Source organism: Neoarius graeffei, chromosome 8 (genome assembly GCF_027579695.1).
Source record: "Neoarius graeffei isolate fNeoGra1 chromosome 8, fNeoGra1.pri, whole genome shotgun sequence".
Lineage (NCBI taxonomy): Eukaryota > Metazoa > Chordata > Actinopteri > Siluriformes > Ariidae > Neoarius > Neoarius graeffei.
The window spans coordinates 35847588-35873919 of record NC_083576.1 but is presented as its reverse complement, the minus strand read 5'-3'; the positions used below and the strand labels follow the sequence as shown (position 1 = coordinate 35873919).

At 42.1% G+C, this 26332-nt stretch overlaps 1 protein-coding gene across 4 annotated transcripts in view; it reads right to left on the bottom strand.

Moving 5' to 3' along the window:
- The window catches only part of fbxo38 (F-box protein 38), a 406136-nt gene that overhangs the window by 232570 nt on the left and 147234 nt on the right, over positions 1-26332 (bottom strand). For all 4 annotated transcript variants that reach the window (XM_060927607.1, XM_060927608.1, XM_060927609.1 and 1 more), the window contains exons 7-8: positions 12934-13027; positions 12712-12842 (exon numbers count right to left, since the gene is read on the bottom strand). In XM_060927607.1, the coding sequence (XP_060783590.1) occupies positions 12712-12842; positions 12934-13027 (225 nt within the window). The remainder of the gene's footprint in view (positions 1-12711; positions 12843-12933; positions 13028-26332) is intronic.

Genomic DNA, 26332 nt, shown 5'->3' with positions numbered 1-26332 from the left:
GTCATGTGCACTAATGCACCCTCATACCATCACAGATGCTGGCTTTTGAACTGTGCACCTATAACAAGCTGGATGGTCCCTCTCCTCTTTAGCCTGGAGGACGTGGGGTTCATGATTTCTCAAAAGAATTTCTATTTTTGAGTCGTCAGACCTCGGGACAATTTTTCACTTTGCCTCAGTCCATCATAAAAGAGCTCAGGCCTAGAGAAGGTGGCGGTATTTCTGGATATTGTTTATATCTAGTTTTAACTTGCATTTGTGGATGCAATAATGAACTGTTTTTCCAGAATATGGTTTTCTGAAGTGTTCCTGAGCCCATACAGTGATTTCCACTACAGACACATATCTGCTTTTAATGCAGTGTCTCCTGAGGGCCTGAAGATCACAGGCACCCAATGTCAGTCTTCAGCCTTGTCTCTTGCATACAGAGATTTCTCCAGATTCTCTGAGTCTTTTAATGATATGTACCATAGATGATGTGAGCCCCAAATTCTTTGCAATTTTACATTGAGGAACGTTATTCTTAAATTGTTGCATTGTTTGCCCATGCAGTCTTTCACAGAGCGGTGAAACCCTCCCTATCTTTACTTCTGAGAGACTCCGCCTCTCTGGGATGCTCTTTTTATACACAATCGTGTTACTGACCTGTTGCCAATTAACCAAATTATTATTTTTTTTTTAGCATTACACAACTTTTACAGTCTTTTGTTGCCCCTGTCCCAACTTTTCTGAAACGTGTTGCTAACATCAAATTCAAAATGAGCATATATTTTTCAAAAAACAATAACATTTCTTAGTTTCAACATTTGGTATGTTGTCTTTGTACTATTTTCAATGAGATATAGGGTTTCCATGATTTGCATATCTTCACATTCTGTTTTTATGTTTACATGGTGTCCCAACATTTTTGGAATTGGGGTTTTGTGTGTGTGTGTGTATGTATATATATATATATATATATATATATATATACATACATACACACACACATATACACACACACTTGAAAGTTTGTGAACCCTTTAGAATTTTCTATATTTCTGCATAAATATGACCTAAAACAATCATATTTTCACACAAGTCCTAAAAGTAGATAAAAAGAACCCAGTTAAACAAATGAGACAAAAACATTATACTTGTTCATTTATTTACTGAGGAAAATGAGCCAATATTGCATATCTGTGAGTGGCAAAAGTATGTGAACCTTTGCTTTCAGTATCTGGTGTGACCCCCTTGTGCAGCAATAACTGCAACGAAACGTTTCTGGTAACTGCTGATCAGTCCTGTACACCGGCTTGGAGGAATTTTAGCCCATTCCTCCATACAGAACAGCTTCAACTCTGGGATGTTGGTGGATTTCCTCACAAGAACTGCTCGCTTCAGGTCCTTCCACAACATTTCGATTGGATTAAGGTCAGGACTTTGACTTGGCCATTCCAAAACATTAACTTTATTCTTCTTTAACCATTCTTTGGTAGAATGACTTGTGTGCTTAGGGTCATTGTCTTGCTGCATGACCCACCTTCTCTTGAGATTCAGTTCATGGACAGATGTCCTGACATTTTCCTTTAGAATTCGCTGGTATAATTCAGAATTCATTGTTCCATCAATGATGATAAGCCATCCTGGCCCTAATGCAGCAAAATAGGCCCAAACCATGATACTACCACCACCATGTTTCGCAGATGGGACAAGGTTCTTATGCTAGAATGCAGCGTTTTCCTTTGTCCAAACATAACGCTTCTCATTTAAGCCAAAAAGTTCTATTTTGGTCTCATCCGTTCATAAAACATTTTTCCAATAGCCTTCTGGCTTGTCCACAGGATCTTTCGCAAACTGCAGATGAGCAGCAATGTTCTTTTTGGAGAGCAGTGGCTTTCTCCTTGCAACCCTGCCATGCACAGCATTGTTGTTCAGTGTTCTCCTAATGGTGGACTCATGAACATCAGCCAATATGAGAGAGCCCTTCAGTTGCTTAGAAGTTACCCTGGGGTCCTTTGTGACCTCACCGACTATTACATGCCTTGCTCTTGGAGTGATCTTTGTTGGTCGACCACTCCTGGGGAGGGTAACAATGGTCTTGAATTTCCTCCATCTGTATACAGTCTGTCTGACTGTGGATTGGTGGAGTCCAAACTCTTTAGAGATAGTTTTAGAACCTTTTCCAGCCTGATGAGCATCCTTTGTTCGTGCCATGATACACTTCCACAAACATGTGCTGTGAAGATCAGACTTTGATAGATCCCTGTTCTTTAAATAAACAGGGTGCCCACTCACACCTGACTGTCATCCCATTGATTGAAAACACCTGACTCTAATTTCACCTTCAAATTAACTACTAATCCTAGAGGTTCACATACTTTTGCCACTCACAGATATGTAATATTGGCTCATTTTCCTCAATAAATAAATGACCAAGTATAATATTTTTGTCTCATTTGTTTAACTGGGTTCTCTTTATCTACTTCTAGGACTTGTGTAAAAATCTGATGTTTTAGGTCATATTTATCCAGAAATATAGAAAATTCTCAAGGGTTCACAAACTTTCTAGCACCACTCTGTGTGTGTGTGTGTTAGATTAGATAAAACTTTATTGATCCCTTTGGGAGGGTTCCCTCAGGGAAATTAAGATTCCAGCAGCATCATTACAGATAAACAGAGAAAAGAAATAGAGGAAAACTTCTAGATAAATTAAAATAAATTAAAGTATTTACATATACAAATATAAAAAGAATAAGATATGGGGAAGAAAGGAAGGGGGGAAGGAGGGAAAAAAGGGGGGGGGGGGGCAGTGGCAGGAGAGATATTGCACTTTATATTGCACATTGTCCGGTATTGCTTTTTGTTAGGCTAGGCTACTGCTCCTTCCTGTCCTCTGTCCTCCTGTTACCCCTCCTCCCCCCCAGAGAGGAGCTGTACAGTCTGATGGCATGAGGGACAAAGGACTTTTTGAGTCTGTTCGTCCTGCACTTGGGAAGGAGCATTCTGTCACTGGTTGCTGATGACTGTGTGCAGAGGGTGACTGGCATCGTCCATGATGTTCAATAGTTTGTCCATAGACCTCTTCTCTGCCACCATCACAAGAGAGTCCAGCTTCATTCCGACCACAGAGCCGGCCCGCCTGATCAGTTTGTCCAGCCCTCTCCACTGTCCCCTCAATGATTCTGGTCTTTGTATTGTGGCCTGTGATGGTTTTCACACCTTCCCAGACCTCCCTCATGCTGTTCTCCTTCAGCTTCTGCTCCACCTTTCTCCTGTAGCTGTCCTTAGCTTCCCTCACGCAGCATTTTACCTCCTGCTGTGCTGCTTTCATCGCCTCCCTATCCCTGCTCCTGAAGGTGGCCTTCTTCCTGTTGAGAACAACTTTGACTTCCTGTGTTACCCATGGCTTGTGATTAGGGTAACACCGTACAGTCTTAGCGGGGGAGGCCACGTCTGCACAGAAGTTAAGGTAATCCGTCAGACAGTATTGCCGCTTTTCCACTACAAACGCGGCTGAGTTGGGCTGAGCCGTGCCGTGCTGAGTTGGGCTGAGTCGAGCTGAGCGGGGCTGTTGGAGTTGCATTTCGACTACAACCGCGCTGAACCGTGCTGGCTGGAAGTGGGTGGACACATTGGGTGGAGTTAGCGAAAGTGGGTGGACGTCACGTGATGTCGTTAAGCAGCGCAAACAGTGACATCAGTGACCTTTTAAGCGGTAGTCTCACAACCCGGAGAGTAAACAATAAACATGGAGGACATGGAGTCGTTAGTGTTGCTGGTCTTGGTGCTGTGGCTTGTTGTCACCGACAACGCCAACAGATACTGGCAAGAGCGTATAGATGAGGCGAGGCGCATAAGGCTTCAGAAATTCTCGTAATTCATAATTATTCTTCTTCCGGGTTTACGGTGTTTACAGATTCCAGTGTGCTCGCGGGGCATGTGTGGGCATGTGAGGACACTCCTCCTCACCAATCAGTACACAGGGGAGTGTCTGCTCACGCCCCCAGCCTCACTCGGCTCGCTTTGGCTCGCTTCAGCCCCACTCCAAAACCGTGCGAGTTTTAGGGGCTAAGCAGGGCTGAAGCGAGCCGAGTCGTGCTGTTCTTTGGTAGTCGAAACGCGAGCCGTGTCGGGCTGAAGTGAGCTGAAGCGAGCTGAAGTGAGCTGAAAAAGGGTAGTGGAAAAGGGCCATATGTCAGCCCCTCTATGTCCTCACAGTGTGGGCTAAGCAGCACATCCTAGTCCGTGATGTCATAGCAGTCTCTGAGGGCATCTTCCATTTCAGGGGACCACCTCCTGACGGAGCTAGTTGATGCAGGCTGCCTTTGAACCAGGGGGTGTACTTCGGCTGTAGATGAACCAGGTTATGGTCAGCCTTCCCTAGTGGGGGGAGGGGTGTGGCTCTGTATGTATCCCTCACATTAGCATACAGCAAGTCAATTGTCCTGTTGTTCCTTGTTGGACAATCCACAGCCTGGTAAAAAGCAGCCAAAGTAGAGCCCAAAGTAGCGTGATTAAAGTCCCCAGAAATTATCATAAATGCCTCAGGGTGCTGTGTCTGCAGCCTTGCTGTGACAGTGTGAATCCTCTCACATGCAGCAGCTGCGTCTGCCCTCGGAGGGATGTAAACACAGATGGTGATCACGTGACTGAACTCCTTCGGCAGATAATATGGCCGCAGGCTAACGGCTAGCAGCTCCAAGTCCGGGCAACATAAAACTGTCTTTCCGGAGATATGTCCCAGGTTACACCAGCGGTTGTTAACATAAATGATGAGTCCCCCACCTTTACTTTTCCCGCATGTGTTAGTGTCTGTCGGCTCTCACAGCAGTGAATCCCCACAGGTTCACGTTAGCATCCGGTACGAGGTATGTTAGCCATGTCTCCGTAAAGATAAATAAGCTGCTCTCCCAGTAAATCCGCTGGTTGTTCAGAGCGGAAAGCTCGTCAACTTTATTCGGCACCAAGTTGACATTCCCCATGATAACTGAGGGAATGGATGGTTTGCAGCGCTGCCGGTTGTCCGCTAGCCTAGCCTTTAGCTTAGCTCCAGCTTTGCAGCCCCTGGGCTTCCTCCTCAACTCCGCTGGGATGGGGTGTCGTATCCCGGCTCGTCCCATTGTTTTCAGGGCCAGCAGCTCCTCTCTCGAATAAGTGAGAAAACTTGCTCCTGGTTGAGTGTTAAAGTTAAAAATATCCATGTGATATAAGTAAAACACACTGTCTTCATCAGAAGAGCAGAAAAGTAAAAAAAGGTGGAAAAAAAAGAGGTTTAAGAGCTAAAAACTACAAAGCTACTGGAGAGGCAGCCATCTCACACAGCGCCCACTGATTTTGTCTCAGCCGATACACACACACACACACACACACAAATAATTACACACACGAGGATAAGTCAAAAAGTTCTAAGACAAATTGAAAAAATCTTTTTATGAAAATAACAGCTATTTCTCTACACATCCTCCATTTAAGTCTAAACACTTCTGCAAGTGGTGTTTCCATCAAAGAATTCCTTCTTTGTAGAATTCTGCGGGATGTCTTTCACACCTTTTGAAATTATAACATCTGTCTTACAATTTTTTGACTTACCCTCGTGTGTGTGTGTGTGTGTGTATATATATATATATATATATATATATATATATATATATATATATATATATATAAAATGTTAGTTTTATATATCAATCGAAGTCCTTCCCATGCCACGTGGCACATAGGGCAGCACCGATTTCCGTTTCCGTAGCCTTCGGCATCTCACCTATCACATAGCTAGGGTTACAGTGGGGGGGCTTGTCCTCTGGTAACTGCGAGAGTTTGACTCCCCACTCGCATCTCTATTGCAGCGTGCCTTGCCAGACGGCAATAGGTACCATTTTTAATGGTCTTTGGTATGACCCGACCGTGAGTAGAACTCGCGATCTCCCGATCGAGAGGCGGACACGCTAGCCACTAGGCCAATTTGCAGTGTTCCTGTATATATATCACATGAATATATTGGCTTCAATAACTGCAGTATTCTTGATGTAGATGATAGAAATACATGATTGGCATGCTTAAAACAAGCACAGGCTGATCTGATTGCTACTTATTTTGGTTAGTTAAATCCTTGAGATTTATCTTTGCACATCTACTCTGTTTCCATAAGGTTATTCTGACCAGTGATGTAATGCTTCATCACCCTTTGACATTACTATGTGCAACTTTTTAAATCATCATATCATTACAACACATTCTTGAATGTGGATATACTAGTGCATCTCAAAAAATTAGAATATTGTGAAAAAGTTCAATATTTTCCTTTAGTTATTTAAGAAAATGAAAATGTTGTATATTATAGACTCATTACACATAGAAAAATGCTTGAAACATTTTAGTTTATTTTAATTTTAATCAGTATGGCATACAGTACAAAAACATAAAAAAAACCATCACAAAATATTAGAATATTTCATTTCGAGTTTGAGTAAAACAATATGAACACAGTGTATCTCTCGGTCTAGTTCAGTACACACAATCATGGGGAAGACTGCTGACTTGACTGTTGTCCAGAAGATGATCACTGATGCCCTCCACAAGGAGGGTAAGCCACAAAAGGTCATTGCTGAAAAGGGTGGCTGGAAAAGGTGCACAAGCAACAGGGATGGCCGCAGTCTTGAGAGGATTGTCAAGAAAAGTTGATTCAAGAACTTGGGAGAGCTTCACAAGGAGTGGACTGAGGCTGGTGTTAGTGTATCAAGACCCATCACGAACAGACATCTTCAAGAAAGGGAATACAACTTTTGCATTCCTAATATCAAGCTACTCCTGAGCCAGAGACAATGTCAGAAGTGTCTTATCTGGGCTAAGGAGAGAAAGAAATGGACTGTTGCTCAGTGGTCCAAAGTCCTTTTTTCAGATGAAAGTACATTTTGCATTTAATTTGGAAATCACGGTTCTAGAGTCTGGAGGAAGAGTGGAGAAGCACAGGATCCAAGGTGTTTGAAGCCCAGTGTGAAGTTTCCACAGTCTGTGATGATTTGGGGTGCCATGTCATCTGCTGGTGTTGGTCCACTGTATTTTATCAAGTCCAAAGTCAACACAGCCATCTACCAGGAGATTTTAGAGCACTTCATGCTTCCATCTGCTGACGAGCTTTTTGGAGATGCTGATTTCCTTTTCCAGCAGGACCCGGCACCTACCCACAGTGCCAAAACTACTACCAAATGGTTTGCTGACCATGATATTACTGTGTCTGATTGGCCAGCCAACTTGCCTGACCTGAACCCCATAGAGAATCTATGGGGTATTGTCAAGAGGAAGATGAGAAACACCCGACCCAAAAATACAGATACGCTGAAGGCCACTATCAAAGCAACCTGGGCTTCAATAACACCTCAGCAGTGCCACAGACTGATCACCTCCATGCCACACCGCATTGATACAGTAATTCATGGTAAAGGAGCCCCAACCAAGTATTGAGTGTATAAATGAATATACTTTTCAGAAGTTGGACATTTCTGTATTGTAAATCCTTTTTTTGATTGATCTTAGGGAATATTCTAATAATTTGAGATACTGGATTTCTGATTTTCATGAGCTATAAGCCATAATCAAAATTAAAACAAAAAAGGCTTTAAATATTTCACTTTACATGTAATGAATATAGAATATATGAAAGTTTACCTTTTTGAATTAAATTATGAAAAAAGGAACTTTTTCATGGTATTCTAATTTTTTGAGATGCACTAGTATGCTCATGTTCATCCGATAATAAACTGAGAAACATCTCTGAACAGCTGTATCTGAATCAGTGACTGCTGCTCCCGGAACTGTGAGGAAGAATCTCCTAAGCAGCAAAAGGTCTACATTTCTAGATCAAATTCAACCTCCTTTAGTCCAGACAGATCAAAACGTATCAATGGACTTACTAATTATACAAATGACTTAATTTGTTATGATAAGGGAGGGGTTTACCCAAGCATGTATTTTCATGGCCCAGGGTGACCAATAGTGACAATCTACCAACTAATAATGAGTGACTGGGGGTTTTAATCCAATATTGGGGGGAGATGTCTGTGAAGATTCTCAGGCCCTGTCCACACGACAACGGATTCAGGTGAATCCGATAAAATTTTTTATCGTTTCAGCCTGGCGTCCACACGGCACCGGCGTTAAACGATATTTTTTGAGAACGGTTTCCAGAGTGGAAAAATCTGGCAACGGCGCCGTTGCGAAGTCGTCTGGATGAGTAGAACGGATTTGTTTACGATGATGTCACAACCACATGACTAGAACAAGCAGCACTCACTCATTCACGCCGGGTAGAAGAAGGGGTTTATGCGCATGCGTCCTACTTCTTCTATTGTTCTGGTGTCTCCGATGGGACCGTCTTACAGCACACGTAGAGGTGTGGCATGTGTATTGCATCGTTTTCAGCAAGTGTTGCGTTGCCATATGTACCTGATATTTTACTGATCCGTTGCCCATGTGGACCCGATATTTTTTTTACCCGCTAAAAAAAAAAAAAACAATCTCGTTGTCGTGTGGATGTAGCCTCAGTCATCCAGGTCATAGTAAACTGTGACAGTTTATACTGGGGGGAGGCAAGTCCCAGCCAGGCAGTTTCACTGCTATTCAGATGCTAATGAGAGTAATTTACACCTCCGCTACTCTGCCTTCCACCCAAGCCCCCGCCAGTGACTAAGGCCCTGTCCACACGGCAACGGATTCAGGTGAATCTGATAAAATTGTTTATCGTTTCGGCCTGGCGTCCACACGGCACCGGCGTTTTGGGTGCCCCACAACGATATTTTTTGAGAACGGGTTCCAGAGTGGAAAAATCTGGCAACGGCGCCGTTGCAAAGTCGTCTGGATGAGTAGAACGGATTTGTTTACGATGACATCACAACCACATGACTAGAACAAGCAGCACTCTCACTGTTTTGTATGAACCACTGCATTGCATTCACTTTTGTATACAGCTTTTCTTTTAAATAAACAAGTAACTGAACCATTTATTGAATTTCTTTTTTTTAATTGGATAAGACTGCTTTTCAAAATGTTCACACACAATATAAAAAGTTATATAAATTATATAAAAATGCTTTTCAAAATGTTCACACACAATAAGAAAATTAAGTTGTAGAAAACTATGCACAATAATAAAACTAATTTGTACATACAGAGGGCACGATTTCCTCGCATAGTCGCAGCCATCTTCTTCTTGTGTGTTTGTTCCTGACAGTGCTTCACACCGGGTAGAAGAAGGGGTTTATGCGCATGCGTTTACTTCTTCTATTGTTCTGGTGTCTCCGATGGGACCGTCTTATAGCACCCCTAGAGGTGTGGCATGTGTATTGCATCGTTTTCAGCAAGTGTTGCGTTGCCATATGCACCTGATATTTTACTGATCCGTTGCCCATGTCGACGCGATATTTTTTTAAATAAAATCTCGTTGCCGTTGTTGTGTGGATGTAGCCTAAGGCCAAGTTTACATTAGACCGTATCTGTCTTGTTTTCTTCGCGGATGCACTGTCCATTTACATTAAAACGCCTGGAAACGCCGGGAAACGGGAATCCGCCAGGGTCCACGTATTCAATCCAGATCGTGTCTGGTCCGGTGCTGTGTAAACATTGAGAATACGCGGATACGCTGTGCTGAGCTCTAGCTGGCGTCGTCATTGGACAACGTCACTGTGACATCCACCTTCCTGATTTACTGGCGTTGGTCATGTGACGCGACTGCTGAAAAACGGCGCGGACTTCCGCCTTGTATCACCTTTCATTAAACATACCTGCAAACTCATGAGGGTTGAAAAAGGTGACAAACTACCGGTAACCCCCCGGCCCCCTTAAACAGCGCGCGATCAAGGAAAATAAAGGGAAAAGACAACATTTAAAACAAAGACAAGATTTATTCATTTTTAGCTTTGCAATTTTCAGTTTTGCATCTGACACCTCATTACATTACCATTAAGGAAGGAAAAGTATAAAAAGTAAAAAGTAAAATTTGAATTTCATCTCTCATCTCATTATCTGTAGCCGCTTTATCCTGTTCTACAGGGTCGCAGGTGAGCTGGAGCCTATCCCAGCTGACTATGGGCGAAATGCGGGGTACACCCTGGACAAGTCGCCAGGTCATCACAGGGCTGACACATAGACACAGACAACCATTCACACTCACATTCACACCTACGGTCAATTTAGAGTCACCAGTTAACCTAACCTGCATGTCTTTGGACTGTGAGGGAAACCGGAGCACCCTGAGGAAACCCACGCGGACACGGGGAGAACATGCAAACTCCACACAGAAAGGCCCTCGCCGGCCACGGGACTCGAACCCGGACCTTCTTGCTGTGAGGCGACAGCGCTAACCACTACTCTACCGTGCCGCCAAAATTTGAATTTAAAAAAGTAATTTTTGAAGTGTGACACTGGAAACTTTCTTCAGCAGACCAGTTTATCATTTTTTAGACCTTTTGGCCCGAACAAGCCGTTCAAGGGCACGTTTATGCTGCTCTGCCATGTGCCTCTTTCACGCCATGCTATCCTTCTTCACCACCTCTGCCCTATTACCAGCAGCACTGGTAGATGGCTGGACACCAAATTCAGCCCTCCTTTCCTTCAGTGCTGCCAAATTCATAGTGTGAGAGTGTGTGTGAGAGTGTGTGTGTGAGAGTGAGAGAATCTCTCTCTCTCACTCACACACACACTCTCTCTCTCTCTCTCTCACACGCACAACTGGTTCTCTGAATACAACCGAGATCAACACATATTACGTTATAATTTTGACAATCCCACCAATAGTTTCACATAAAAATGATTTCTCTTACCCAAAACACGCGTTTATAGATCCTTATGTTCAACACAAAGTGACTTTATTCAAACTGATTTGACATTTTTTTCTGTTTTGTTTCAGCCCACAGAAACATCTTCCGTGTCGCGCGTTCAGTTCAAACGTAACAGCCCCGCCCCTTGCGTCTTACGTCATAAAATCACGACTCACAGACCACCAAATCACAGGTACCAAAAAAAACACCCTAAAGCCTCTTTAAATCGCACTACTCGTAACATAGCTTTCTCCGCGTACTAAAAAAGTGTTTCCGTCTCCAGATGTAATATAGAGTTTTGGAAAAAATCAGAAAATATGATTCCATGAGCTGTTTTCAAGACTCAGTGTCCCATTCTGCATTGCGTTTGGATGATCTCTGCCATCCTCCTATACACACCCGTATTCAAGAAAACCCCGCCTCTATTCAGTTACAATTCGCGGATACTGTCCAGCGTTCTGTAAGACTATTGGCTCGTTGGAATGTCATCCAATCAGAGAGACGTTTGAAGTATGAAGAAGGCGGAAATGGTCTGAATGTGGATGTGAGGAGAAAAGTAGGAGTAGTACTTTGAAGTAGTAGTACATTGAAACCAAATGTTCGGCAACGTAGCCTCACGCACCCCCCCCCAAAAAAAAAAAAACCTCTTCGGATCTACACGATTCACACAAGTGACCTATTTTGGGATCAAAACGGTGAATTTCGCCGAAAGGTGACTAGTTTGCAGGTATGATTAAAGAGTATAAAAGTATGAAAATACTGCAAATACTGATGCAAATACTGCCCATTGTGTAGTTATGATTGTCTTTAGGCTTGCCATCCTTCCACTTGCAAGTGGTAAGTGATGCGCATGCCCGATATGCACTGGGATCACACACAGCGGCTCAGTCCCGAATCACTGCTCGTGCACTTCACTCGCGCGCTCTGTGAGCTGCGCAGGGCCGGAGTGCGCACCCTCCAGAGGGCACTCGCTGTTCAGGGCGGAGTGATTTGGAGCGCAGGATGCCTGCGGAGCCGAGCGCATCCGTGTATTGGCGTTGCTGTGTACACGCGAATCGTGTATTGGCGTTGCTGTGTGCACGCTAATCGTTTTAAAAATGTTAATCTGATGATCCGCTGATACGGTCTAATGTAAACCCCACCTGAATCTCAACAATTTATGGCACAGGCGAACACGTAGTTCACAGGCTGTAAACAGCCATTAACTCACTGCTATTTGCAGGTATTCACAGGGCTGAACCCCCCCCCCCCCCCCCCCCATGCAGTGTGACATTTGGTTACAGACTGTAAACAGCCTTTTCCCTGAGGCAATTATAACATTTACACAAGTACTCAAGTACCCGAGACAGTGATTACAGCCTTCAGTCTTTATAGGTATGATGCTACAATTTTGGCACATTTTAATTTTGTGATCTTAAAAAGATATCCAGAAATAACTCAACAACATCCATACAAGTCAATACATTAAAAAAGAAACTGTGTTGAGATCAGTGTTTTTTCATTCCGGATCTGACCTAACCCCCTTTTGGACCTTTGCTCATTAAATCACAGTCTCTTTCATTTCAGATATTTTTTTCAGACCATTACTGAAAAGGTGAATGTCACCTTGCAGTGTTGACCCAGGCTAAGAAGAACAAAGTTCAGCCTTTACCTCTCAACAAATGGTAGTGCTCTTATGTATAGGAATTCCCTGTGCGCTCACTTCAGGGCACCATGCTTGCAGATACTGTTTTGTGTGATCAATTCACAGCTCCCTTTTTTACAATGTGGATTCTCAGTTGTCCAATTATCAGACTGAATGCGAATCAAAGCAGTCCAAGCACAAAAAAAAAAAAAGACAACAATAATTGTGAATTCTGAAGCACAACACCACATTCTAATAACTGCTGTAATATTCAACAGGCTGTTTCATACTTACACTGTAACAGGAACTCATCAACATATCCAAGGTGCAAAGTCTCAAATTGTGGAAACTCAAGTTCTGCCATTTTCAGTGCTGAGAAGACCCCATCCTTGGTTAAGGAAGGCTGGATTCGAACTTCATGTAAGCTGAACCCCAACAAAATTATATTAATTATGAAACTACATTAAAATACAAATAACAATTAAGATCATATTTTCATGACCGAGCCACTCTTACCCATGTGCAGCAGTAATGATGAGGTAGCCCAAGTCCACTTCAAGAGCATTCTTACAGGCACCAAATACAATAGTATGCAAATTGCGAAATCCTCCTAGAACAGAAGTCAGATTACACTGACATGACATACATCTACACGAGGCTGTTTTGTCATTATGCAAGTTATATCTATCAAACAATATAGACACAATATATGCACACCAACATACAGGGAAACTAAGATAAATAATTGTGGAAAGATTAACATGAAATACTCTGCATAACATCAATGAATGGAATGACATGCTAACAGCATACACAAACAAACAAACAAACAAACAAACAAACAAACAAACACTCTTGATTGAACTGTTAATTTAAAAAGGTGCTGAACTGCAAAGTCATCTGAATTTTAAAAAAAAAAAAAGTATTGTGCATGGCATTTTCCTATGTCTTGCAATAACATGATGCGGATGAAATGTGATCATTTTGATGTGCTGAGGGTTGCTTTCTTCTGTATTGGGACCATTTTCCTACCTCTTGAGGTAAACAGTATGGCCCTATGGAAATAGCCAAACACAAGGAGTTTTAAGTAATTGGTATAACCATGGAACTGCGTCACATCAAGATGGTGACATGCAGAAAACATTGCCCCAATTAACATTTTTTTTTTATTATACCAGCAGATCGCATTACATCCAAAAGCTGAAACATGCAGGCATCACAGATCCATATAATTTACCCACAAATGTATTTATTTATTCTGTCCACTGCACACTCGCTCACCCTGTGTGTGTGTGTGTGTGTGTGTGTGTGTGTGTGTGTGTGTGTGTGTGTGAGAGAGTGAGTGAGTGAGTGAGTGAGTGAGAGAGAGAGAGAGAGACCATGCACAAGTTCACTGCTTCAGTATTGGGTTAAATGCAGAGGAGGAATTTTGCTGTGCTTGAGTGTACATGTGATAAAATATAGGCTTCTTCTTAATTTACCCACAAATGTATTTATTCCACTTGAAAACTGTATGGCAAACCAGCTACCAGATTTGGGACACTAGGACATCCTGAACTATTTAGTAGTTGGGACTTCTAAATACACCAGAGAGATGCTAAAGACTTACAAAAGTACAGATGCCTAGCAATATTTCGAGGCAGGTTTTGTGCATGCTGGAATGTTATGGGAAATTCCTGATAAAGAAAAATACCTTATTGTGACAAAGGTAAGCTCAAATGCAGACTTCTAATAGTAATAACCAAGCCAGGGCATGGATCTAGCATATTTTATGGTGTTTAGCCTCGTCTACATTATCAGTACATAAAGATGCTACTTGTCGAGCCAAGCATTAGGTCTAATAAAATATATTGCCTCCAAAGCCCACATCCAGATATACGTTTTAACATTGCACAGAGCTTTCACACCAACCCAATATAAAATGCTCTCCACACACAGGAATATTTTGCTGGCATCCAGTCTTCCCGTTTAACTGCAGCTCACCATTTTTCTTGACTTTCTGGGTTCACCAGGAAGCGGTGAAAAGTTAAACCAAGCTCATCTCCACATCTGTTATTACATCCAAAAGCACTGGTCACGTGATACTGCTACTTGCTTGCTTCAGCAATTTTTGGAATCGAAAAATATGGGATGCATTTTATCATGGCAAAACAGTGATACACAGGGTACATGGTGTGTGCAGCATCGCAACATCTCGAAACTCCAACAGCTATAGACATATAACATTTTGCCCAAAATTTAACTCTGCAGTCAGCACCTTTAACTGCAATCTGCAGAAATGTTTGGATTTATAAGCAACCAGATAAGTACACTAAGTTTAGACAAGTGTCATATTAACAATCTCAGAGTATGTCCTGTCTGCAGCCTGGCCCATTTCGGATGTTGCACATGAAGTTGTGATGGTAGGTCTTCGTATCACATGCACAAACTGCTGCATGCTCCTCACACGACTGCCACTCTAGTGATGAACAGACAGTACTGTTTCAGCACTACTGTTTTGGACCACAGGAGAGCACATGGCCACAGGGCAGGGCAGGGGAATGAAAGATGGCTGGCATGAAATAATCATCACAGCTCATCATGCTCTCTGGATAAGATAAAAGGGTACCCTTACCATAAGAATGGGAGTCGTTTCTGTCTGTGGGCTGATGCTGACACTGTTCATTACTTTACTTTGTTTACTGCTATGGGCAACAGTTGAGACCATTCACCCTCACTACCTTCAGAGCAGTCCTGATCCTCCTGCCTTTGCACCTTGTGACTGGCCTGCACCACAGTGCCTGGCCAGCAGTGATTGCCACCACAATCCACCTTGACACATCCCTCACTGCCCCCTGCACCCATATGGGACAATATCCCACACCCCCTCTGCACTCCCCAGCTGCCTCCCCCCACCTTGAGAAAATAAAAGGCTTTATCAACAACAGCCCTGCTTCAGTCTGTGTTCTGCCTGCTGCAGTGAGTCTCTACACTGGTGGAGACCCAGACCCCATCACCACCATGGATGCCATACTAAAACCAACCTTCACCAGCAGGGAGTCACTCAGAAACTGGTATGAGGGCTTGGACCAGCCACAGAGGAACTGCTAGCCCATCGCAACTTGAACATGGCCACAGCCACCCCTCTCTGCCACAACAGATAGTTTTCACATGACGTCACAGTCGGGGATTCCCTGGTGGCGGCCATCTTGGGGGGCGAGCTTACCGTACGGGTCATTGAGCACACATTGTAACGCGCGAGTTACATTTATTTATATATTATTTACATTTATAGTTACATTATTACTATTTAAAGCTAGCAATGGTGCACACCTGTTGTATTCACGGCTGTCGTAAAAGGTCAGGTGAGGACGTCAAGCGGAGCTTTTATGGAATTCCCACTGTACGGGAGCACAAAGGCGAGCAAAGAAACTCAGCATACAAAGGAGAAATCTATGGCTTGCGAGAATCAACCGCAAGGATTTTCAGCCTTCCAGACACAGCAAAGTCTGCTCCGATCATTTTATAAGTGGCAAGTTGTTTAAATAAACAATCAATTGTGTTTAAGTTTGTTTTTGGAAACCAAAACATCATGTAAACAATCTCTAGAGAATGCCTAACTGGAACCGCTGAGTGTACTGTATTTATAAAAACATTTGGTACAAGGCTACAAACATATGATTATTACTGGCCTATAAATTGTCATGTTTATCAGAAACAAAATGTAACAAGCCTACATGCCAGTTAATTATATTACAAAGTTTATACTGACATGGTACTATAATGCCACTAATGGATGTAAAATTTGTCTTAAATCAACTCGATATTATACACACACATATGCAGTGTTGAGAGCTCTAAAATTCCAATGTTTACATACCTTGGCTGTAATTAGGACACGGCTCTCACTGGTTTTTATATGGCGGACTTCGCGGACCCAGCCACAGACAAAATAATTGTATGACTCCAGCGACTTGTATGCTTTGAGGTCGTCAAGTGTGTAGGCGCTTTTAGTATTCACGAAATAGTTCACAATATCAGGGTACGATATGGATGGCAGCCCTGCATAGTCACTTGAAAATGCTTCTTTGTCCACTTCGTAGGGGTCAATTCCCCCAATCAAGGCCAGTTTGGCTGCATACCGTTGTCGTGAGATGTCGTCCAATGTATCCATATACTTCCGTTTGCTTGATTTCGCCGACATTGATCTTTATTTTAGAAAACTGACTATATAACTTAATAAATTCGTCTGAGATAACGTAGCCGGTAGTGGCAATGGTCCGTTTTGTTAGCCCCGCAAGATGGCGGCTGGGGGGCGTTCCCCGGGATGCCGTGACGTCAGTGAAAACTATCTATTGATGTCCAGTGCCTTCTGGCCAACCGGACTGTGGATGATTATGTAGAGGCCCACCTGCACATCTTCGGCACAACCAGATGGACACCCAACTGAACACCACCAAAAAGTTATCTGCAACCAAATTGGCTAATGGCAACTGACATAAATGAACAGGTGGCCATGGACAAGTTCCTAAGGTCTGTACCACCACAGGAACACTTGGCAGTTGGTATGCAGTCTCCCAGGACCTCCAAGGAGATGGTTCAGGTGCTGGAGTGTGCTCTGATCAACTTGGCAATCAGCAGAGGAGAATGTGTTTTCCTGAACTCTGCTGCCAGTGCCAAGGGCCAGGCAGTAGAAGACAGAGGAGAACTCGCCAAGCTTGACACCCCCCAAACAGATCTGCTAAACAAAGGTGCATAACGGTCATCTCTGTTTAGCAGATTTGGACCTGCTGCAGTGCAGAATCAGTTTATGAATCTAGACCCCTGTAGGGCAAATCCATATAAAAGTTGCAGTCATTTCACTCCTTTGGTCTGACTTCAGGACAAAGTCAGATAGCCAGACAGCAAATGCCAATCCAGTATGCATTCAGTTCATGAGTCTATATCAGGCCCTTACGGATCTGCCTGCATGAAGTCTGCACATCTGTGGCAGATGCAGTTCCTACACCGCCACCTTGAATCATGCACCGCAATTATACATGTGGTAGATCTGGGTTACAGCCACAATATTAATTCACGCTTGGAGACAACCAATATGCACAGTCATTCTATATATAGGTACACAAAATGAGAGCATTAAATATCAGCCTGCTCAAGCACTAGGGCGCCCTGCCCCTTTCACCCAAAAATACAGGCCATTTAAAAAGAAAAAAAAAAAAAGCTATAATGGCCACAGCCACCCCTCTCCACTACAATTGATGGAATATAATAAGGGAATCCTTTAATAAATATGGTTCAAGTAGTCATATGAGAAACCTTGTTTTTGTTTCTGATTATAAAATTACAAAATTGTTCCTAGTATAGCCCCTGAGCATAACTATATCACCACTTGTTTACCGCAATGCATTGTCGAGGACAGCCGGGGTAGGTAGTTGAGCGATATGACGGACATCAGATTAATTTTATGTGAGAGTGATGTGAGAAAAGCGATTTTGCCGTGCTCTGTTGTGGAAGACAATGAAATTGGTGATTTAAAAGAGGTGGATAACATGTCAAGGGTTTACAGCAGGAAAATCGGAATCCAAATCAAGCTTGATGAGAAGGTAAGAGTCTAGACCGAATCTACCACACTGTACAAACATCAAATCTCAGAATGTCTCATTTCTGAGGACGTATATTGCACCAGCTAAACTTTATTGAGAAAACAAATCTATATGAATATCAGGAATTGTATGTAGACTCTCTGAAATTGGCTGTAATGTCTATCGTGCTCATGGCAAAGTTACATCAAGTCTAAGATTGCTTTGTGATCCTGGGCCCAGATGAACAGCATCAAAACATTTATAGATGAGTGATTAGTTAAATAAAACTTGACATCAGGAAACATTTACCCACCCCCACCCACCCCAACTTTGGAAACCCACTGATCTGTCATGTCACGTTCAGTATAATTGCATTTTCTTCAATAAATGCCACTAGTGAGGTATGCTGAACATTATACATACCCGAAAGAGAACCCTACATGGTTTGGGAGTTTTATCGGTCCAACAGGCTTGTTCAGCTGCCAAATGCTTTGGCATATTGAGAGGCAAAGGCCAAAAAACGCTTCTTTGTTTTACAGGCTTTGGAATATCACTAGTTTCAGACAATGAACAGTGTCGATTGTTATAATCTTCTATAACCGAAGTTCATTCCGCAGATGATGGAAATACTTCTGGGTCACAGTTTAAGTATGTCTTTTTCCCACCAGAGAAATGTAAGCTACAAACACTTGTCCATTTCAATTCAGTTCGAAGGTTTTTGTTGTGGATTAAACTTATCCATTTCTTTCTTCTCTTCTTCTCGACTGGCAGCTGATAAAGGCTCAAATTAGGTGTTCTTTTTGTTGTGGAGACACAGTAAGGCACACAGCAATTCACTTTAGGCATGGTTAAAACCGGTTAGACAGAACAACGCAGTGTTTAGCAAAGGCGAAAGTAAATAATACGGCTAAGCTGACTCTGGGTATCGCCCATAATGCATTACGGTAAGCAAGTGATGTAGTTACAGGGATAAGAGTGGGTCCTGATGAAAAAAGCAGAACATCTGTAATGGGGGGGGGGGGGGGGGGTCCAGGGGGACACCCCCCAGGAATTTCTTTTCAAAATGAGACTTTACACACCCCATTTCCTACAATCTGAGCTGTAGTTAATTAAAACACCTGATGCCTATTTTAATACTTATTGAAATAAAAACACTATTATATAGAACAATATGTATCAAAATCAATATGTGTATTGCATTAATTCAAAATAATATCTACATTTTATGGGGACTGGTTATTACTCATTGTCAACATGACTTTCTAAAAAAATGTCGATTAAAATTCAGTTTACATTAATAATTCAAATTTTCATATATTCAATATATTGAATTAAATAAAAACATTCACATCTTATGGAAACTGACCTTTTCCTAATGTCCACATTACTTGTATATGATTTCTTCACAATGTCTATTTAAACTTTAAAGTTATATAGCTATCAACACTGTCAGCTATAATTCAAATGATCATATATTCAATGTATTGAATCAAACAAATGCATATTTTATGGGGACCGTCTTTATCTTATTGTCCACATCACTTGTATGTTTTCTTCAAAAGGAAAATGTCTATTTACACTTTTTATAGTTAAAAAGTTATTTACAGTTCCCAGTTATCTTTGAAACAAATTTTCCTTTGATCATTTAGACTTCAGCTTCTTGGCCAAAGCCAAAAGCTCATCAGTCCTCTCTTTTTTCCTTTTTCTTTCATTAGCCAGCGCTTCCTGTGTTTTTACATGCTCTAACCTAGCTCTCTTCTGCTCTCTCACACTCCTCTCTTGCTTTGTTAAACTTGTTTTTTTATAACAGCATCAATTTCATGTACCTTCGCTTCATCTCGCTTGTCAATAGTATTCGGCATCTTGAGAAAAAACGCCGATTAGAGGAGCATATTTTTGATATGCAGCTCACGAACGTCTAAGTTTTGATAAAAGAAAGCGGATATTATGGTCTCGATATCGAGGTTTTGACCAATAACAATGTAGATAACACCAATTTTACATCACATTCAACGAGATTAAACGAGACTAAAGATGGCGACTTACAAATAATGTGTAAACATCGTTGGAGTTAATAAAGTTTGAACAGCATGAAGGAACATACCCCAACCCCCTGAAATTAATTAAAAAAAATTTCTCAACAGATTTGGCATAATATAAAAAGGTCGTTTTTTACTCAGAAAAAGCAGAAATCCGCCGAAAAGCGGAAAACTTTCATCCCTGAGTTATGAGTTGGGGTCATTCAGCTGAAGCAGGAGAGTGGAGCTGCTGAGGTCCAGGTAAGTAATTTAAACCTTAACTATATTTACTCCGCTATATGAGAATTTTGGAAAAGAAACAAAGCCTAACACTTTTTAAAAAATTTTTAATGATGTGAAATATAATACAAGCAAGTTGTTGCACACATGAGCTAACTTGATTAGCTCTTCCAACAGTTATTCTAATACTAATCTGTGAACAACAGTATGGTTCCTATATAGCTTAAATATTTCTTAATTGACTGTTTACAAAATTTGTTAATGATGCCCAACCAATCACTGCTTAGTAGTTGTCTCTCAGTGCTATCTTCTCAAGAAGTGAATGAAAAGTAACAGCTCATCCAGAACTGACAAAAGAAGACAAGAGAGCTACTGTTAATAGCGGTGTCCTTGTATGGGCCACAAATAGTTTTCACAAATTTCCCCAAATGAAGATCAATGACATGGCATGACTTTATTGATCTCCAGGTGGGGAAATTTGGAGAAACATTAGTGGCCCATATGGGGACACCGATATTAAAAAAAAAAGCTCTAAGGTAAACTAATATTATAACTCTGGGCTACTGTATTCACAAGCATACATTTTAGTATGATATGTGATGATAAATTACCTTACAGAACAATGTTTAGATCAGTTAGCTAGCCAAGTTACCTTTAAAGGTATACTGCCTTTCAGATTTTTCAAGCTTAGGTCATAAAAAGAATTTTCCCTGACACCCAATTATTTTTGTTTAATGGACCAAAAGCTACTGAATTCAAAATCAGACTTCCAATTTTATTAGTTTTTTTTATGTTGTTGTTGTTTAATAAAACAATTAAAAATCTATTTTTTTTTCTCGTTTCACTGTGACTCAATTCAAGATACTACATCATGCATCACATGGTGGGCTTTCCCCACTCGCGCAAGGCATTGTGGGATACAAATTTGAAACCAGAGAGAAAAAATGGCAGACATGAGTGTGCAAATGAAACATGAAAGACCGACTATAATAATAGAAAGCGAGAAGAAAAGATGTTATGCTGCGAAAGAAAGGAAACGCAGGACCAAACTAATAAATATCGGCGGTCAGTGAGCACCTTGGTGTGATGAGCTGTTCGTTTAGCGACAGAATGATGTAACTGTCAGTGCACGGTCAAGGTAAACCTGTAGATGGCAGTAATGCAGCACTGGATGCCAGCTGTCATCTTCATAGTCTTTATTTTTGTGTGTTTCACTGTAATAGATACCAATCTGCACTTGGAGCTGCCTCCATCGATCCATGACAGAAAGCTAGACCCAATGGATCCAGCAGATTTTTTTTCGAGGGCCAACAAGATCTCCCAGAAATGAACCACCTGATGTGGGAACTACAGTAAAAGAGAAAAGGTCAGTGCTACACTGGAATGGCTCAAAGCCATGCAGCCTCGGGGGGGGGGGGAGCTATTCCCAACCAGGCTCATTGCTTGGTTAAGCACATCCACCCATTCCTCTGCCCCACAGAGGACATCGCTATCACTCACAACTTCACTATGGACATAACTCCATCACCCTGCTTTGTGGAGGACATCACTACGCTATCTAACTCTGCTTCAGACGTTGCTCTGCCACCTGGCTTCACTCATAATTGCTGCCTCCCTGCACTGTGGTATGCATCACTCCCCCCCCTCTGGCCTCACAGGGGATGTTGCTCACCCCTCTGGCTCTGCTCTCCCTGCTTGCTTCATGGTGGCTGTCAATCAACCCTCATGCTCCAGCTTGGATGTCATGCCATCCCTTAGTTACAGTATGTGGAGGTGGTCACATTGCCTCACTGCTGAGTAAAGGATGTCACTGTGGAGCAGAAGACGAATGTATCGCTCCTCATGGACACTGGTCAGTCAAAGGGCCCCCACAACAAGGAAGACATTTTGCTTGGTTGTCCAAGGCCCCTTCTGAACTACATATAGACATGGACAGACACCCAGGCTTTTGACTCACATCTCAGATGCGTGTGCAACGTATGATGAAACGTGTGATGGTCATGGAACCAGAGGTGCAAGGGCTCCTCACTGCCACTTACAGCTATATTTTCCTTTCTTTATGCTCATCCCTTTTACCCCCCAATTCAAATTAATGGAGTTTCGGGAGAAAAACTTAGTGTCATGTCATGCTGTGCGCTTCGCGCTCTAAAATCTGTTTTGAATCATGCCACACTCTCTCTGTTAATCTACCCAGCACCAACTGTAGTTCATGTTAAAAAAAAAAAAAAAAGAAATTCAGAGCACAAATTGTCATGTCACACTGCGAGTTGAGCCATTTTAAACAGGATTCTTTTTATGGGAAAAATGACAAAAACGACAAGAATGAGAGAACAGGTGCATCTATCCAAAAGCTGTATACAAATGCACTTCAGGATGGACATGTCAGAGCTGGAACAGGGTCAATCCTTTTTTTTTTTTTTTATAGACAATGACTTTTCATTTTACAGGTCTTTACGCTATGCAGCTTACAGACAATTCATTTGGTGGACTCACGGCTACTTGGGGAAAACAGTAAGGAGAGTTATTAGTGTGCTTCCTAAGCACAAAGCAACCTGAAGCACACTACTGTTTTTAAGTTTACTTTATTATTATAATTATTATTTCATCCGTTTGACACCGCTACTCCTCCTACAGCTTTTGCACTGCAAAATATGATGCCTTCGCAAGTGAAAATATTTTGAATATAGCTGATACCCCGCCTTTCGCCCGTAGTCAGCTGGGATAGGCTCCAGCTTGCCTGCGACCCTGTAGAACAGGATAAAGCAGCTACAGATAATGAGATGAGATGAGATAGCTGAAATGATCTAGCATTTCCAATTAGAAGAATACAAGACACTAATTTTGAGATTATTAAACCTAGTTCTAGATTGCAACCAACTTATTCCAAGATGTCTGACCAAGTAAAAATCTGTCCATGCAGAAAAATAATTTCACTAGTATTGAGTAATTTTCTTCTCATATTCAGTTTTCAATTTTTTGCAGTGAGATACACCAACACCGTTCCAACTCCGACACATCTGTCCTGAACCATGCCAAGCACTCTGTTAATCTACCCATCATGATCACGTAAAAGAAAAAAAAAAAAAGATTTTAGAGCGCAAATTGTCATGTTGCACGAGTTGAGCCATTTTAGAGATTCTAGAGCATGCAGGGACACACACACACACACACACTTTGCCCCACACTTTCTGTAGATCATGTTTAAAAAAAAAAAGATTTTGCAGTGCGAGGTCTCATGTCTGATCCAGTTTCTGGTCAGTGACACTTTGCCACAACTGAGGTGGGGTTTACATTAGACCGTATCAGCGGATCATCAGATTAACGTTTTTAAAACGATTAGCGTGCACACAGCAATGCCAATACACGATTTGCGTGCACACAGCAACGCCAATACACGGATACGCTCGGCTCCGCAGGCATCCTGCGCTCCAAATCACTCCGCCCTGAACAGCGAGTGCCCTCTGGAGGGTGCGCACTCCGGCCCTGCGCAGCTCACAGAGCGCGCGAGTGAAGTGCACAAGCAGTGATTCGGGACTGAGCCGCTGTGTGTGTGATCTCAGTGCATATCGGGCATGCGCGTCACTTACCACTTGCAAGTGGAAGGATGGCAAGCCTAAAGACAATCATAACTACACAATGGGCAGTATTTGCATCAGTATTTGCAGTATTTTCATACTTTTATACTCTTTAATGAAAGGTGATACAAGGCGGAAGTCCGCGCCGTTTTTCAGCAGTCGCGTCACATGACCAACGCCAGCGAATCAGGAAGGTGGATGTCACAGTGACGTTGTCCAATGACGACGCCAGCTAGAGCTCAGCACAGCGTATCTGCGTATTCTCAATGTTTACACAGCACCGGACCAGACACGATCTGGATTGAATACGTGGACCCTGGAGGATTCCCGTTTCCCGGCGTTTTAATGTAAATGGACAGTGCATCCGCGAAGAAAACGAGACAGATACGGTCTAATGTAAACTTGGCCTGAGTAAGCACACTTTGTATTTTTCCTGTGCATGTTCCAGCTTGTGCTTTCTTTTTAGCATCACTTTGCCATTTATATGCTGCACAATGAGGCATACTTATTTAAAAACTGATAAATTCGGTAAAATACTTGTAAAATTAGCAAAACTACGATGTAACCACAGAATATAAACAACTGAGTTGCTCCAAGCAACCATTACATGACATCATATACGTCAAGTCCATCTGGCATTTTAAAGAAATTCATTTCTCTCAAAGACTATTTGGTCCAAAAAAAAAAGTTTGATTTTTGAAAAAAACGCGACTACTTTTACTGAAAATAAATTTGAGAACAAATCCACTGGAGGATCCCTTTAAGGAGTTTAAATTCCATGGGACTGTCGCCAACCTTCCCTGGAAGTGACTGCAAAAGGAAAAGCCATCACAGAAGGATAGTGTCAATGATACATAGAGCCAAGGACAACTTCCAAAGAGATAGAAGTTGAACTCCAAGGTCAAGGTAAGTCAATGTCTGTACCATCCGTCACTTCTTGAGTGACAGTAAGCTTAATGGAGAAGGACTTTTTTTAAGCAAAATTGTATGAATGAATGAATGAATGAATGAATGAACGAGGGAGGAAGGAAGGAAGGAAGGAAGGAAGGAAGGAAGGAAGGAAGGAAGGAAGGAAGGAAATTTCGTAAAATGCATATTGACAAGCCACAATGCTTGTGGGAGCATGTCCTTTAGACAGATGAGACAAACTCAAGCTTATTGGCAAGTCACATCAGCTCTATGTTCACAGAAGAAAAAAAAAAAAAAGCTTTCAAAGAAAAACAATGCCATACCAATTGTAAAACATGAAAGCGGCTTAGTTATGATTTGGGGCTGCTTTGCAACACCTTGCACGGGGTGCCTTGAATCTGTGCAGGGCACAATGAAATCTCAAGACTATCAAGGCATTCTGGAGCAAAACATACTACCCAGTGTCAGGAAGCTCCGTCTCAGTCGAAGGTCATGCATCTTCCAACAGAATAAAGGCCCAAAACACACAGCTAAAAGCACCTAAGAATGGCAAAGAACAAAAACACTGGACTTTTCTGACGTGGCCTTTTATGAGCCCTGATCAGAATCCTATCGAACATCTCTGCAAAAAGCTGAAACATGCAGTGTGGAGAAGGCACCTTTCAAACCTGAGACAGCTAGAGCAGCTTGCTCAGGAAGAGTGGGCCAAACTACCTGTTGGCAGATGCAGAAGTCATACTGACAGCCAAAGAGATCACTTGTTCGTGGTGATTGCTGCTAAAGGTTGTGAAACAAAATATTAAAGCCAAAAAAACCCAAAAAGTAAACTTCTTTATCCTGAGAAATAATATCCATACAAGACAATATGAGTACAATACCATATGAGTATTCACTTGTTCATATTTGTACGTACCTGTATCCTGATTTTATTTTAAAAGAACAGGCGCCACAAGTTCAATCATTCTACATGGACACACAGATGAAAACCTGGAAGAGTATGGAGGTGTACAACTTTTTATATGAGGCTGGGTTAAAGATCTGGAGATCAAAATACTACAAAAATCCTGTATCGTTTTTGCCTGGGTAAATAGGAATTTCTGGGCTTTTTGTCCGCATCTTTGCGATGGTTGGTAGGACGCTACAAGTTTTGGTATCAGGTGTAAACAAAACAACTGCCACTTGATTCCCAAACCTCCCTGCTCTTCTCTTCCAGCAGGCATCACAGATCCATAGAATTTACCCACAAACGTATTTATTTCTCTCTCTCTCTCTCTGTGTATATGCATGCGTGTGTGTGCTCTGTGTGCGTGCGTGCATGCGCGGGTTAAATGTAGAGGAGGAATATGACAAAAAGGCTTGTTCGTCTTAATTTACCCACAAAAGTATTTACTCCACTTGAAGTGTTCAGCAAACCAGCTACGGGATTTGGGACACTATGACCTTCTGAACTAGTTAGTATTTGGCTTCAAACCTGAAAAAAAATTTGTGGCCCAGTGGTACTGTATTCAACCCATCTCCATCTGAAGGAGTGATAATGCGCATATGCGCACGCACGCACACTCTCTCTCAGACACGCATGCAAGTGTGTGTCTGAGAGAGAGAGAGAGAGAGA